At 44.4% G+C, this 17,181-nt stretch overlaps 1 protein-coding gene across 2 annotated transcripts in view; it reads right to left on the bottom strand.

Annotated features, from left to right (window-relative positions):
• Positions 1-17,181, bottom strand: part of VWDE (von Willebrand factor D and EGF domains) — a 94,561-nt gene that overhangs the window by 26,974 nt on the left and 50,406 nt on the right. For both annotated transcript variants that reach the window (XM_069729325.1, XM_069729326.1), the window contains exons 23-24: positions 16,973-17,068; positions 9,034-9,129 (exon numbers count right to left, since the gene is read on the bottom strand). In XM_069729325.1, coding sequence (XP_069585426.1) covers positions 9,034-9,129; positions 16,973-17,068 — 192 coding nt within the window. The remainder of the gene's footprint in view (positions 1-9,033; positions 9,130-16,972; positions 17,069-17,181) is intronic.

The following is a 17,181-nucleotide window of genomic DNA, read 5'->3' as shown; positions in this document are numbered from 1 at the left end:
GTGTTCCGGAGCCGGCGGGTATTCTTAAAGAAGGGGTAATTTTGTCTGCCATTTCCCCTGATTTGCGGCGTGTTCTGCAAAAGTTTCAGGCTGATAGACCTGAGCGTTGTCCTACGGAGAAACTGTTTGTCCCTGATAGATGGACTGGTAGAGTTATCTCGGAGATTCATTGTTCAGTATTGGCTGGTCATCCTGGAATCTTTGGTACCAGAGATTTGGTGGCTAGATCTTTTTGGTGGCCTTCTTTGTCACGGGATGTGGGTTCTTTTGTGCAGTCCTGTGGGATTTGTGCTCGGGCTAAGCCCTGCTGTTCTCGTGCCAGTGGGTTGCTTTGGCCCTTGCCGATTCCGAAGAGGCCCTGGACGCATATTTCCATGGATTTTATTTCTGATCTCCGTTTCTCAAAAGATGTCGGTCATTTGGGTGGTTTGTGATCGCTTCTCTAAGATGGTCAATTTGATACCCTTATCTAAACTGCCTTCCTCCTCTGATTTGGTGCCATTGTTTTTCCAGCATGTGGTTCGTTTGCATGGCATTCCGGAGAACATCTTCTCGGACAGAGGTTCCCAGTTTGTTTCAAGGTTTTGGCGGTCCTTTTGCGCTAGGATGGGCATTGATTTGTCTTTTTCTTCGGCTTTCCATCCTCAGACTGATGGCCAAACCGAACGAACTAATCAGACTTTGGAGACATATCTGAGATGCTTTGTTTCTGCTGATCAGGATGATTGGGTGTCCTTCTTGCCTTTGGCTGAGTTCGCCCTTAATAATCGGGCCAGCTCGGCTACTTTAGTTTCTCCTTTTTTCTGCAATTCTGGTTTCCATCCTCGTTTCTCTTCAGGGCAGGTTGAGCCTTCGGACTGTCCTGGTGTGGATGCGGTGGTGGACAGGTTGCAGCAGATTTGGACTCATGTGGTGGACAATTTGACATTGTCCCAGGAGAAGGCTCAACGTTTCGCTAACCGTCAGCGTTGTGTTGGTCCCCGACTTCGTGTTGGGGATTTGGTTTGGTTGTCATCTCGTCACGTTCCTATGAAGGTTTCCTCTCCTAAGTTTAAGCCTCGTTTCATTGGACCATATAAGATTTCTGAGGTTCTTAATCCTGTGTCATTTCGTTTGGACCTTCCAGCTTCTTTTGCCATCCATAATGTGTTCCATAGGTCGTTGTTGCGGAGATACGTGGCGCCTATGGTTCCCTCCGTTGATCCTCCTGCCCCGGTGTTGGTCGAGGGGGAGTTGGAGTATGTGGTGGAGAAGATTTTGGATTCTCGTGTTTCGAGACGGAAACTCCAGTACCTGGTCAAGTGGAAGGGTTATGGTCAAGAAGATAATTCCTGGGTTTTTGCCTCTGATGTTCATGCTGCCGATCTTGTTTGTGCCTTTCATTTGGCTCATCCTGATCGGCCTGGGGGCTCTGGTGAGGGTTCGGTGACCCCTCCTCAAGGGGGGGGTACTGTTGTGAATTCTGTTGTCGAACTCCCTCCTGTGGTCATGAATGGTACTTCGGCGAATTCTGTCTATGGGCTCCCTCTGGTGGCTATGAGTGAAGCTGCTGCTTCTGAGGTTCCTTACACAGGTGACGTGGTTTATCCTTTGGTAGGCTGTTGTGAGTTCAGTTTTTGGGCTCCCTCTGGTGGTTACTGATGGTACTGGGTGACTTGTGTTCTCTGCGGTCTCTGGTGTCCACCTGTTCCATCAGGTTATGGGAGTTTCCTATTTAACCTGGCTTTTTTGTCATTTCCTCGCCGGCTATCAATGTAATCAGCGTGTCTTTTTACCTCTGCTCCCTGCGTCTGTTATCTTCAGGACAAGCTAAGTTTTGATTTTCCTGTTCCACGTTTTGCTTAATTTTTGTCTTAGTCCAGCTTGCAGAGATGTGATTCCTTGCTGCTGGTTGCTCTTGTGGGCTGAAATTACTCCTCATGTTCCATGAGTTGGCACATGAGTTCAAGTAATTTCAGGATGGTTTTTTGAAGGGTTTTTCGCTGACCGCGCAGTTCACTTTTGTATCCTCTGCTATCTAGCTTTAGCGGGCCTCATTTTTGCTGATTCTGTTTTCATAACTGCGTGTGTGCTTTCCTCTCATTTCACCGTTATTGCATGTGGGGGGCTGCTATTTCTGTGGGGTGTTTCTCTGGAGGCAAGTGAGGTCTGTGTTTCTTCTTATAGGGGAAGTTGATCCTTCGGCTGGCGCGAGACGTCTAGGAATCATCGTAGGCACGTTCCCCGGCTGCTGCTGGTTGTGTGTTTAGGTTCGGGATCGCGGTCAGCTCAGGTTCCATCACCCTAGAGCTTGTTTTGTTTTTGTGCTTGTCCTTTTGTGATCCCCTGCTATTGGGATCATGACAGTAGGCTTCTCTATTTAACTCCACTCAGATCGTTACTCCATGCCAGCTGTCAATGTTTTAGCATTGGTTCAGTTCGCTCCTGGATCTGCCTGGTGACCTGTCTTCTCCTGCAGAAGCTAAGTTCCTTATTGTTATTTTTGCTTATTGTTTCTTTGTCCAGCTGGTTATCCTGATTTTGTCTTGCTAGCTGGAAGCTCTGGGATGCGGAGTGGCAACCCCGCACCGTGAGTCGGTGCAGAGGACCCTTTTGCACACTCTGCGTGGTCTTTTGTAGGTTTTTGTGCTGACCGCAAAGATTCCTTTCCTATCCTCTGTCTATTTAGTAAGTCTGGCCTCCCTTTGCTGAAACCTATTTCATTTCTGCGTTTGTGACTTTCATCTTTACTCACAGTCATTATATGTGGGGGGCTGCCTATTCCTTTGGGGAATTTCTCTGAGGCAAGGTAGGCTTTATTTTCTATCTCTAGGGCTAGCTAGCTCTGAGGCTGTGACGAGGCGCCTAGGGAGCGTCAGGAGCGCTCCACGGCTATTTTTAGTGTGTGCGATAGGATTAGGGCTTGCGGTCAGCAGAGCTCCCACATCCCAGAGCTCGTCCTGTATGAGTTTAACTATCAGGTCGGGTGCTCCTAACCACCAGGTCATAACACATCACATTACTGATCCTGAGTTTCATTCTGTATTATACTCCAGAGCTGCCCTCACTATTCTGCTGGTGCAGTCACTGTGTACATACATTACATTACTGATCCTGAGTTACATCCTGTATTATATTCCAGAGCTGCACTCACTATTCTGCTGGTGCAGTCACTGTGTACATACATTACATTACTGATCCTGAGTTACATCCTGTATTATACTCCAGAGCTGCACTCACTATTCTGCTGGTGCAGTCACTGTGTACAAAGATTACATTACTGATCCTGAGTTACATCCTGTATTATACCCCAGAGCTGCACTCACTATTCTGCTGGTGCAGTCACTGTGTACATACATTACATTACTGATCCTGAGTTACATCCTGTATTATACTCCAGAGCTGCACTCACTATTCTGCTGGTGCAGTCACTGTGTACATACATTATATTACTGATCCAGAGTTACATCCTGTATTATACCCCAGAGCTGCACTCACTATTCTGCTGGTGCAGTCGCTGTGTACATACATTACATTAGTGATCCTGAGTTACATTCTGTATTATACTCCAGAGCTGCACTCACTATTCTGCTGGTGCAGTCACTGTGTACATACATTACATTACTGATCCTGAGTTACATCCTGTATTATACCCCAGAGCTGCACTCACTATTCTGCTGGTGCAGTCACTATGTACATACATTACATTACTGATCCTGAGTTACATCCTGTATTATACCCCAGAGCTGCACTCACTATTCTGCTGGTACAGTCACTGTGTACATACATTACATTACTGATCCTGAGTTACCTCCTGTATTATACTCCAGAGCTGCACTCACTATTCTGCTGGTGCAGTCACTGTGTACATACATTACATTACTGATCCTGAGTTACCTCCTGTATTATACCCCAGAGCTGCACTCACTATTCTGCTGGTGCAGTCACTGTGTACATACATTACATTACTGATCCTGAGTTATATCCTGTATTATCCTCCAATGCTGCACTCACTATTCTGCTGGTGCAGTCACTGTGTACATACATTACATTACTGATCCTGAGTTACATCCTGTATTATACTCCAGAGCTGCACTCACTATTCTGCTGGTGCAGTCACTGTGTACATAGAATACATTATTGATCCTGAGTTAAATCCTGCATTATACTCCAGAGCTGCACTCACTATTCTGCTGGTACAGTCACTGTGTACATACATTACATTACTGATCCTGAGTTACATCCTGTATTATACCCCAGAGCTGCACTCACTATTCTGTTGGTGCAGTCACTGTGTACATACATTACATTACTGATCCTGAGTTACCTCCTGCATTATACTCCAGAGCTGCACTCACTATTCTGCTGGTGCAGTCACTGTGTACATACATTACATTACTGATCCTGAGTTACATCCTGTATTATCCTCCAGTGCTGCACTCACTATTCTGCTGGTGCAGTCACTGTGTACATACATTACATTACTGATCCTGAGTTACATCCTGTATTATACCCCAGAGCTGCACTCACTATTCTGCTGGTGCAGTCACTGTGTACATACATTACATTACTGATCCTGAGTTACATCCTATATTATACCCCAGAGCTGCACTCACTATTCTGCTGGTGCAGTCACTGTGTACATACATTACATTATTGATCCTGAGTTAAATCCTGCATTATACTCCAGAGCTGCACTCACTATTCTGCTGGTGCAGTCACTGTGTACATACATTACATTACTGATCCTGAGTTACATCCTGTATTATACTCCAGAGCTGCACTCACTATTCTGCTGGCGCAGTCACTGTGTACATACATTACTGATCCTGAGTTACATCCTGTATTATACCCCAGAGCTGCACTCACTATTCTGCTGGTGCAGTCACTGTGTACATACATTACATTACTGATCCTGAGTTACATCCTGTATTATAATAATAATAATAATAATAATAATTTTTATTTATATAGCGCCAACATATTCCGCAGCGCTTTACAAATTATAGAGGGGACTTGTACATACAATAGACATTACAGCATAACAGAAATACAGTTCAAAACAGATATCAAGAGGAGTGAGGGCCCTGCTCGTAAGCTTACAAACTATGAGGAAAAGGGGAGACACGAGAGGTGGATGGTAACAATTGCTATAGTTATTCGGACCAGCCATAGTGTAAGGCTTGGGTGTTCATGTAAAGCTGCATGAACCAGTTAATTAATTTTTTTTTTTTTTTTTTTTTTTTTTTTTTTTTTAATATAGGCCACACAGGGATCGTTAGGTTAATGCATTGAGGCGGTAGGCCAGTCTGAACAAATGAGTTTTTAGGGCACGCTTAAAACTGTGGGGATTGGGGATTAATCGTATTATCCTAGGTAGTGCATTCCAAAGAATCGGCGCAGCACGTGTAAAGTCTTGGAGACGGGAGTGGGAGGTTCTGATTATTGAGGATGCTAACCTGAGGTCATCAGCGGAGCGGAGGGCACGGGTAGGGTGGTAGACTGATACCAGGGAGGAGATGTAGGGTGGTGCTGAGCCATGGAGTGCTTTGTGGATGAGGGTAGTAGTTTTGTACTGGATTCTTGAGTGGATGGGTAACCAGTGTAATGACTGGCACAAGGTAGAGGCATCGGTGTAACGGTTGGTGAGGAATATGATCCTGGCAGCAGCATTCAGGACAGATTGGAGCGGGGAGAGTTTGGTAAGAGGGAGGCCGATTAGTAGAGAGTTACAATAGTCCAGACGAGAATGAATAAGTGAAACAGTAGGAGTTTTTGCAGAGTCGAAAGTAAGAAAAGGGCGAATTCTAGAAATGTTTTTGAGATGCAGGTAAGAAGAGCGAGCCAGTGATCGGATGTGGGGGGTGAATGAAAGGTCAGAATCAAGGATGACCCCAAGGCAGCGGGCATGTTGCTTTGGAGTAATGGTGGAACCGCAAACGGAGATGGCAATGTCAGGCAAAGGTAGGTTAGTAGAGGGAGAAAACACGAGGAGTTCAGTTTTTGACAGGTTTAGTTTCAGATAGAGGGAGGACATGATGCTAGAGACAGCGGTAAGACAATCACTGGTGTTTTCTAATAAGGCAGGCGTGAGATCAGGAGAAGAAGTGTATAATTGGGTGTCGTCAGCATAGAGATGGTACTGGAAGCCAAATCTACTGATTGTTTGTCCAATAGGGGCAGTATACAAAGAGAAGAGGAGGGGGCCTAGGACTGATCCTTGAGGAACCCCAACAGTAAGGGGAAGGTGAGAGGAGGAGGAACCAGCGAAACATACAGTGAAGGATCGGTCAGAGAGATAGGAGGAGAACCAGGAGAGAACGGTATCCTTGAGGCCGATGGAGCGGAGCATAGTGAGGAGGAGCTGATGATCCACAGTATCAAATGCTGCAGAGAGATCCAAGAGAATTAGCATGGAGTAGTGACCATTAGATTTAGCTGTTAGTAGGTCATTAGAGACTTTAGTGAGGGCAGTTTCAGTAGAGTGTAAAGAGCGGAAACCAGATTGAAGAGGGTCGAGAAGAGAGTTATCTGAGAGATAGCGGGTAAGACGGGAGTGGACCAGGTATTATACCCCAGAGCTGCACTCACTATTCTGCTGTTGCAGTCACTGTGTACATACATTACATTACTGATCCTGAGTTACATCATATATTATACTCCAGAGCTGCACTCACTATTCTGCTGGTGCAGTTACTGTGTACATACATTACTGATCCTGTACTGATCCGGAGTTACATTCTGCATTATACCCCAGAGCTGCACTCACTATTCTGCTGGTGCAGTCACTGTGTACATACATTACATTACTGATCCTGAGTTACATCCTGTATTATACCCCAGAGCTGCACTCACTATTCTGCTGGTGCAGTCACTGTGTACATACATTACATTACTGATCCTGAGTTACATCCTGTATTATCCTCCAGTGCTGCACTCACTATTCTGATGGTGCAGTCACTGTGTACATACATTACATTACTGATCCTGAGTTACATCCTGTAATATACCCCAGAGCTGCACTCACTATTCTGCTGGTGCAGTCACTGTGTACATACATTACATTACTGATCCTGAGTTACATCCTATATTATACCCCAGAGCTGCACTCACTATTCTGCTGGTGCAGTCACTGTGTACATACATTACTGATCCTGAGTTACATCCTGTATTATACTCCAGAGCTGCACTCACTATTCTGCTGGCGCAGTCACTGTGTACATACATTACTGATCCTGAGTTACATCCTGTATTATACCCCAGAGCTGCACTCACTATTCTGCTGGTGCAGTCACTGTGTACATACATTACATTACTGATCCTGAGTTACATCCTGTATTATACCCCAGAGCTGCACTCACTATTCTGCTGTTGCAGTCACTGTGTACATACATTACATTACTGATCCTGAGTTACATCATATATTATACTCCAGAGCTGCACTCACTATTCTGCTGGTGCAGTTACTGTGTACATACATTACTGATCCTGTACTGATCCGGAGTTACATTCTGCATTATACCCCAGAGCTGCACTCACTATTCTGCTGGTGCAGTCACTGTGTACATACATTACTGATCCTGTACTGATCCGGAGTTACATTCTGCATTATACCCCAGAGCTGCACTCACTATTCTGCTGGTGCAGTCACTGTGTACATACATTACATTACTGATCCTGAGTTACATCCTGTATTATCCTCCAGTGCTGCACTCACTATTCTGATGGTGCAGTCACTGTGTACATACATTACATTACTGATCCTGAGTTACATCCTGTAATATACCCCAGAGCTGCACTCACTATTCTGGTGGTGCAGTCACTGTGTACATACATTACATTACTGATCCTGAGTTACATCCTATATTATACCCCAGAGCTGCACTCACTATTCTGCTGGTGCAGTCACTGTGTACATACATTACTGATCCTGAGTTACATCCTGTATTATACTCCAGAGCTGCACTCACTATTCTGCTGGCGCAGTCACTGTGTACATACATTACTGATCCTGAGTTACATCCTGTATTATACTCCAGAGCTGCACTCACTATTCTGCTGGTGCAGTCACTGTGTACATACATTACATTACTGATCCTGAGTTACATCCTGTATTATACCCCAGAGCTGCACTCACTATTCTGCTGGTGCAGTCACTGTGTACATACATTACATTACTGATCCTGAGTTACCTCCTGTATTATACCCCAGAGCTGCACTCACTATTCTGCTGGTGCAGTCACTGTGTACATACATTACATTACTGATCCTGAGTTACCTCCTGTATTATACCCCAGAGCTGCACTCACTATTCTGCTGGTGCAGTCACTGTACATACATTACATTACTGATCCTGAGTTACCTCCTGTATTATACCTCAGAGCTGCACTCACTATTCTGCTGGTGCAGTCACTGTACATACATTACAATACTGATCCTGAGTTACATCCTGTAATATACTCCAGAGCTGCACTCACTATTCTGCTGGTGCAGTCACTGTGTACATACATTACAATACTGATCCTGAGTTACATCCTGTATTATATTCCAGAGCTGCACTCACTATTCTGCTGGTGCAGTCACTGTACATACATTACAATACTGATCCGGAGTTACATCCTGTATTATACCCCAGAGCTGCACTCACTATTCTGCTGGTGCAGTCACTGTGTACAAAGATTACATTACTGATCCTGAGTTACATCCTGTATTATACCCCAGAGCTGCACTCACTATTCTGCTGGTGCAGTCACTGTGTACAAAGATTACATTACTGATCCTGAGTTACATCCTGTATTATACCCCAGAGCTGCACTCACTATTCTGCTGGTGCAGTCACTGTGTACATACATTATATTACTGATCCTGAGTTACATCCTGTATTATACCCAGAGCTGCACTCACTATTCTGCTGGTGCAGTCACTGTGTACATACATTACATTACTGTTCCTGAGTTACATTCTGTATTATACTCCAGAGCTGCACTCACTATTCTGCTGTAATAGATCGACACTTTGTGCATCTTACACTTAATATCACACTCGGGATCTCACCGTTCTGACACTGAGCACCAAAGAATCCATTAGGACACAGGCAAATATTGGACTTCAGACATGTTCCCCCGTTGAGGCACACAGGCTGGCACACCGCTGGAAGAGAAGCCGATGATTAATGTACGTGATATACTGTGTACAGTGATTGGCTGCTGTGTACATGCCCACTTACCACTTACTTGCTAATAACCCATGGGCAGGACGGTATGTAGGACAGTGCTGAGTGACGGATTGTTGGCAGGTTATGGTCTCCCTGATGTTTATTTTGCTGGCCACCAATTTTTACAAATACATTTTTTGTATCTTTCTACGATTTATATTTGTTGAGGTTATAGCTATTGATACAAGTACGGATTACCGTCATCTGTATAGATGGATATTGCCTCACAATACCAAATACAATTATTAGCCAAATCTGGACAAAAAAATATAACAAGCACGAAAGAGGAACACGTACACAGTGTTCCAAATTATTATGCAAATTATTTTTTTCTGGGATTTTCCTAAATGGTCGGTGCAAATGACAGTCAGTCTAATGAAAGTCCTCACCCGTGAGATTATGCATCGAATTTTATTGAAGAAACCTCCCAATGATAACAGTATAATCTCCAAAATGAACTCACAATGCACTGCTCCAAATTATTAGGCATGGGAGAATTTCTAAACATTTGATATAAAGAACTGAAAATGCTCATTTGTGGAACTTGCGGCATTAGGAGGTCACATTCACTGAACAAAAAAAGCTCTTAACTCCAAAACCTCCTAACAGGCCAAGTTACATGTAACATCGGAGCCTTCTTTAACCCCTTCATGACCCAGCCTATTTTGACCTTAAAGACCTTGCCGTTTTTTGCAATTCTGACCAGTGTCCCTTTATGAGGTAATAACTCAGGAACGCTTCAACGGATCCTAGCGGTTCTGAGATTGTTTTTTCGTGACATATTGGGCTTCATGTTAGTGGTAAATTTAGGTCAATAAATTCTGCGTTTATTTGTGATAAAAACGGAAATTTGGCGAACATTTTGAAAATTTCGCAATTTTCACATTTTGAATTTTTATTCTGTTAAACCAGAGAGATATGTGACACAAAATAGTTAATAAATAACATTTCCCACATGTTTACTTTACATCAGCACAATTTTGGAAACAAAATTTTTTTTTGTTAGGAAGTTATAAGGGTTAAAATTTGACCAGCGATTTGTCATTTTTACAACGAAATTTACAAAACCATTTTTTTTAGGGACCACCTCACATTTGAAGTCAGTTTGAGGGGTCTATATGGCTGAAAATACCCAAAAGTGACACCATTCTAAAAACTGCACCCCTCAAGGTACTCAAAACCACATTCAAGAAGTTTATTAACCCTTCAGGTGCTTCACAGCAGCAGAAGCAACAAGGAAGGAAAAAATGAACATTTAACTTTTTAGTCACAAAAATTATCTTTTAGCAACAATTTTTTTATTTTCCCAATGGTAAAAGGAGAAACTGAACCACGAAAGTTGTTGTCCAATTTGTCCTGAGTACGCTGATACCTCATATGTGGGGGTAAACCACTGTTTGGGCGCACGGCAGGGCTTGGAAGGGAAGGAGCGCCATTTGACTTTTTGAATCAAAAATTGGCTCCACTCTTTAGCGGACACCATGTCACGTTTGGAGAGCACCCGTGTGCCTAAAAATTGGAGCTCCCCCACAAGTGACCCCATTTTGGAAACTAGACGCCCCAAGGAACTTATCTAGATGCATAGTGAGCACTTTGAACCCCCAGGTGCTTCACAAATTGATCCGTAAAAATGAAAAAGTACTTTTTTTTCACAAAAAAATTCTTTTAGCCTCAATTTTTTCATTTTCACATGGGCAACAGGATAAAATGGATCCTAAAATGTGTTGGGCAATTTCTCCTGAGTACACCAATACCTCACATGTGGGGGTAAACCACTGTTTGGGCACATGGTAAGGCTCGGAAGGGAAGGAGCGCCATTTGACTTTTTGAATGGAAAATTAGCTCCAATTGTTAGCGGACACCATGTCGCGTTTGGATAGCTCCTGTGTGCCTAAACATTGGCGCTCCCCCACAAGTGACCCCATTTTGGAAACTAGACCCCCCAAGGAACTTATTTAGATGCCTAGTGAGCACTTTAAACCCTCAGATGCTTCACAAATTGATCTGTAAAAATGAAAAAGTACTTTTTTTTCACAAAAAAATTATTTTCGCCTCAATTTTTTCATTTTCACATGGGCAGTAGGATAAAATGGATCATAAAATTTGTTGGGCAATTTCTCCCGAGTACGCCGATACCTCATATGTGGTGGTAAACCACTGTTTGGGCACTCGGCAGGGCTCGGAAGGGAAGGCGCGCCATTTGACTTTTTGAATGGAAAATTAGCTCCAATTGTTAGCGGACACCATGTCGCGTTTGGAGAGCCCCTGTGTGCCTAAACATTGGAGCTCCCCCACAAGTGACCCCATTTTGGAAACTAGACCCCCCAAGGAACTTATCTAGATGCACATTGAGCACTTTAAACCCCCAGGTGCTTCACAGAAGTTTATAACGCAGAGCCATGAAAATAAAAAATAATTTTTCTTTCCTCAAAAATGATTTTTTAGCCTGGAATTTCCTATTTTGCCAAGGATAATAGGAGAAATTGGACCCCAAATATTGTTGTCCAGTTTGTCCTGAGTACGCTGATACCCCATATGTGGGGGTAAACCACTGTTTGGGCGCACGGCAGGGCTCGGAAGGGATGGCATGCCATTTGGCTTTTTAAATGGAAAATTAGCTCCAATCATTAGCGGACACCATGTCACGTTTGGAGAGCCCCTGTGTGCCTAAACATTGGAGATCCCCGAGAAATGACCCAATTTTGGAAACTAGACCCCCAAAGGAACTAATCTAGATGTGTGGTGAGGACTTTGAACCCCCAAGTGCTTCACAGAAGTTTATAACGCAGAGCCATGAAAATAAAAAAAAAAATTATTTTCTCAAAAATGATCTTTTAGCCTGCAATTTTTTATTTTCCCAAGGGTAACAGGAGAAATTTGACCCCAAAAGTTGTTGTCCAGTTTCTCCTGAGTACGCTGATACCCCATATGTGGGGGTAAATCACTGTTTGGGCACATGCGGGGGCTCGGAAGTGAAGTAGTGACGTTTTGAAATGCAGACTTTGATGGAATGCTCTGTGGGCGTCACGTTGCGTTTGCAGAGCCCCTGATGTGGCTTAACAGTAGAAACCCCCCACAAGTGACCCCATTTTGGAAACTAGACCCCGAAAGGAACTTATCTAGATGTGAGGTGAGCACTTTGAACCACCAAGTGCTTCATAGAAGTTTATAATGCAGAGCCGTGAAAATAATAAATACGTTTTCTTTCCTCAAAAATAATTATTTAGCCCAGAATTTTTTATTTTCCCAAGGGTAACAGGAGAAATTGGACCCCAATAGTTGTTGTCCAGTTTCTCCTGAGTACGCTGATACCCCATGTGTGGGGGTAAACCACTGTTTGGGCACACGTCGGGGCTCAGAAGGGAAGTAGTGACTTTTGAAATGCAGACTTTGATGGAATGGTCTGCGGGCGTCACATTGCGTTTGCAGAGCCCCTTGTGTACCTAAACAGTAGAAACCCCCCACAAGTGACCCCATTTTAGAAACTAGACCCCCCAAGGAACTTATCTAGATATGTGGTGAGCACTTTGAACCCCCAAGTGCTTCACAGACGTTTACAACGCAGAGCCGTGAAAATAAAAAATCATTTTTCTTTCCTCAAAAATGATGTTTTAGCAAGCATTTTTTTAGATTCACAAGGGTAACAGGAGAAATTGGACCCCAGTAATTGTTGCGCAGTTTATCCTGAGTACACTGATACCCCATATGTGGGGGTAAACCACTGTTTGGGCACACTTCAGGGCTCGGAAGTGAGGGAGCACCATTTGACTTTTTGAATACGAGATTGGCTGGAATCAATGGTGGCGCCATGTTGCGTTTGGAGACCCCTGATGTGCCTAAACAGTGGTAACCCCTCAATTCTACCTCCAACACTAACCCCCCCACACCCCTAACCCTAATCCCAACTGTAGCCATAACCCTAATCACAACCCTAACCACAACACACCCCTAACCATAACCACAACCCTAATTCCAACCCTAACCCTAAGGCTATGTGCCCACGTTGCGGATTCGTGTGAGATATTTCCGCACCATTTTTGAAAAATCCGCGGGTAAAAGGCACTGCGTTTCACCTGCGGATTTTCCGCGGATTTCCAGTGTTTTTTGTGCGGATTTCACCTGCGGATTCCTATTGAGGAACAGGTGTAAAACGCTGCGGAATCCGCACAAAGAATTGACTTGCTGCGGAAAATACAACGCAGCGTTTCCGCGCGGTATTTTCCGCACCATGGGCACAGCGGATTTAGTTTTTCATATGTTTACATGGTACTGTAAACCTGATGGAATACTGCTGCGAATCCGCAGTGGCCAATCCGCAGCCAAATCCGCACCGTGTGAACATAGCCTAATTCTAAAGGTATGTGCACACGCTGCGGAAAACGCTGCAGATCCGCAGCAGTTTCCCATGAGTTTACAGTTCAATGTAAACCTACGGGAAACAAAAATCGCTGTACACATGCTGCGGAAAAACTGCACGGAAACGCAGCGGTTTACATTCCGCAGCATGTCACTTCTTTGTGCGGATTCCGCAGCGGTTTTACAACTGCTCAAATAGAAAATCGCAATTGTAAAACCGCAGTGAAATGCGCAGAAAAAAACGCGGTAAATCCGCCATAAATCCGCAGCGGTTTAGCACTGCGGATTTATCAAATCCGCAGCGGAAAAATCCGCAGAGGACCAGAATACGTGTGCACATACCGAAACCCTAACCCTAACCCTAGCCCTACCCCTAGCCCTAACCCTAACCCTACCCCTAGCCCTAACCCTAACCCTAGCCCTAACCCTAACCCTAACCCTAGCCCTAACCCTAACCCTAACCCTATTCTAACATTAGTGGAAAAAAAAAATTTTCTTTATTTTTTTATTGTCCCTACCTATGGGGGTGACAAAGGGGGGGGGGGGGTCATGTATTATTTTTTTTATTTTGATCACTGAGATATAATCTATCTCAGTGATCAAAATGCACTTTGGAACGAATCTGCCGGCCGGCAGATTCGGCGGGCGCACTGCGCATGCGCCCGCCATTTTGGAAGACGGCGGCGCCCAGGGAGAAGACGGACGGGACCCCGGCTGGATCGGTAAGTATGATGGGGGGGGGATCGGAGCACGGGGGGGGGGGGGATCGGAGCACGGGGGGGGAATCGGAGCGCGGCAGGCGTGGAACGGAGCACGGGGGGCGTGGAACGGAGCACGGGGGGCTGGAACGGAGCATGGGGGGGTGGAACGGAGCACGGGGGGGTGGATCTGAATGCAGGGGGGGTGATTGGAGCACGGGGGGGTGATTGGAGCACGGGGGGAGCGGACAAGAGCACGGGGGGGAGCGGAGCACTGGATGGAGGGGAGCCGGAGCAGTGTACCGGCCAGATTGGGGGGCTGGGGGGGGGCGATCGGTGGGGTGGGGGCACATTAGTATTTCCAGCCATGGCCGATGATATTGCAGCATCGGCCATGGCTGGATTGTAATATTTCACCCGTTATAATGGGTGAAATATTACAAATCGCTCTGATTGGCAGTTTCACTTTCAACAGCCAATCAGAGCGATCGTAGCCACGAGGGGGTGAAGCCACCCCCCCTGGGCTAAACTACCACTCCCCCTGTCCCTGCAGATCGGGTGAAATGGGAGTTAACCCTTTCACCCGATCTGCAGGGACGCGATCTTTCTGTGACACAGCATATGCGTCACAGGTCGGATTGGCACCGACTTTCATGATGCATACGCTGTGTCACAGGTCGGGAAGGGGTTAATATCACCTTCACAATTCCTGCCTCCATTGAACTTGTGAGTTTTTGGAGAGTTTCTGCTTGTATTTCTTCCCTCCCAGAGCCGCTGTTTTGATGTGATCGGCCTCCCACCCTCATAGATCTTTTGCTTGATGATCCTCCAAAGGTTCTCCATAGGGTTGAGGTCAGGGGAAGATGGTGGCCGCACCATGAGTTTATCTCCTTTTATGCCCATAGCAGCCAATGACTCAGGTATTATCTGCAGCGTGAGATGGGGCATTGTCAGCATGAAGATGATTTTGCTCCTGAAGGCACGTTTCTGCTTTTTATACCATGGAAGAAAGTTGTCAGTTAGAAACTCTATATACTTTGTAGAGGTCATTTTCACACCTTCAGGAACCTTAAAGCGTCCTACCAGCTGTTTCCCCGTGATTCCAGCCCAAAACATGACTCCTCCACCTCCTTGCTGACGTAGCAGCCTTGTTGGGACATGGTGGCCTCCACCAACCATCCACTACTACATCCATCCGGACCATCCAGGGTTGCTCGACACTCATCAGTAAGCAAGACTATTTGGAAATTAGTCTTCATGTATATCTGGGCCCACTGCAACCGTTTCTGCTTGTGAACACTGTTTAGGGGTGGCCGAATAGTAGGTTTATGCAACACAGCAAGCCTTTGAAGGCTCCTACACCTTGAGGTTCAAGGGACTCCAGAGGCAAAAGCAGCTTCAAATTACTGTTTGCCGCTTTGTAATGGTATTTTGGCAGCTGCTCTCTTAATCCAATGAATTTGTCTGGCAGAAACCTTCCTCATTCTGCCTTTATCTGCATGAACTCTGTCTGTGCTCTGTATCAGTCACAAATATCTTCACAGTATGATGATCACTCTTATGTTTTCATGAAATATCTAATGTTTTCATCCCTTGACCAAGGCATTGCACTATTTGATGCTTTTCTGCCGCAGAGAGATCTTTTTTAGTTCCCATATTGCTTGAAACCTCTGGCCTGCTTAATAATGAGGAACATCATTTTTAAGTAGGTTTCCTTTAATTAGAATCACCTGGAAAACTAATTATCACATGTGTTTAACATTGATTTCAGTGATCCATTGAGCCCTGAGACACAATACCATCCATGAGTTTATTTGAAAAACAAAACAATTAAATCTTTATGACACTTAAATCCAGTTTGCATAATAATTTGGAACGCGGTGTATACAGTATATACTGGACAATCAACATATGCAAATATATCAATTTTATAGATTACAATGATATAAGATAATCTAATGATATATAGATAAGCAATGATATATAAATCCTAAAGAAAAAATATTAAAAACATCTCATTAAAAACCCCAAGAAAGGAAAATTCAGAGAACTATGATTGAAATACTTCAAAACATCAAACCTATATATGAATCCCTTCTGATAAAGAGAAATGCCTAAAAGTAAGACGGTGAAAACAGTAACGGTTCTAACAACTTCCCAAATGGAAATATCCAAAGTGAAGGATAAACCATACAATATGGAAACTCATGTTAAAAAAAAACCTGCATCAAAAAAACAAATAGTAGTAATAATTAGTGGAACTTGTGACTCACACTGCGCAGTACCCACACGTGTGTTTCGCATACAGCTTCATCAGGGTTTTTGGTTTTTTTTTAGTAGCTTTGTATAATTGTTTTTTTGTAATCAATTAAATGTATATATTTGCATAGGTTTATTGTCCAATGTCAAATATCCAAATAAAACCGCCACGCACTGCTAATCTGTTCCATTCCCTGGTTACCCCTAATGTTCCCTTTCTAGGAAATATGCACCCTTGGGCAATTGCCTATTTGCCAAAACCCTTAACCGCACCTTGAATCTTGTTCAAAGCAATTACATAGTTACCAACATTTTTAAAAAAATTCTGAAAATTTAGTCCACGCCCCCCGGACTTATTGGGACCACCCAAGATCCCTGATGTTTCAGCATACCTTTACCATGCCGCACCCTTTGGGACTATCGGCAGACAGGCGACTATTACTAAGTGCACAACACGTAAACTTACGTTCGCTGCAGGTGGGTCCGCTCCAGCCCGGTTTGCACTTGCACACATCGGGGGCTACACATTCGCCTCCATTTTCGCAGTGACGGTTGCACACCACTAGTGTGAAAAAAATAAGAGTATTGGATTGATGATATCACAAAACAGGTTTAGATCATATAAAAAAAGTAGAATCCTGCTCCACCCCATGTGTATTAATCATATACGCCCTG

The sequence above is a fragment of the Ranitomeya imitator genome, chromosome 6 (assembly GCF_032444005.1).
Source record: "Ranitomeya imitator isolate aRanImi1 chromosome 6, aRanImi1.pri, whole genome shotgun sequence".
NCBI lineage: Eukaryota > Metazoa > Chordata > Amphibia > Anura > Dendrobatidae > Ranitomeya > Ranitomeya imitator.
Note: the sequence above shows the minus strand (reverse complement) of the source record. Positions and strands in the feature narration are given on the sequence as shown.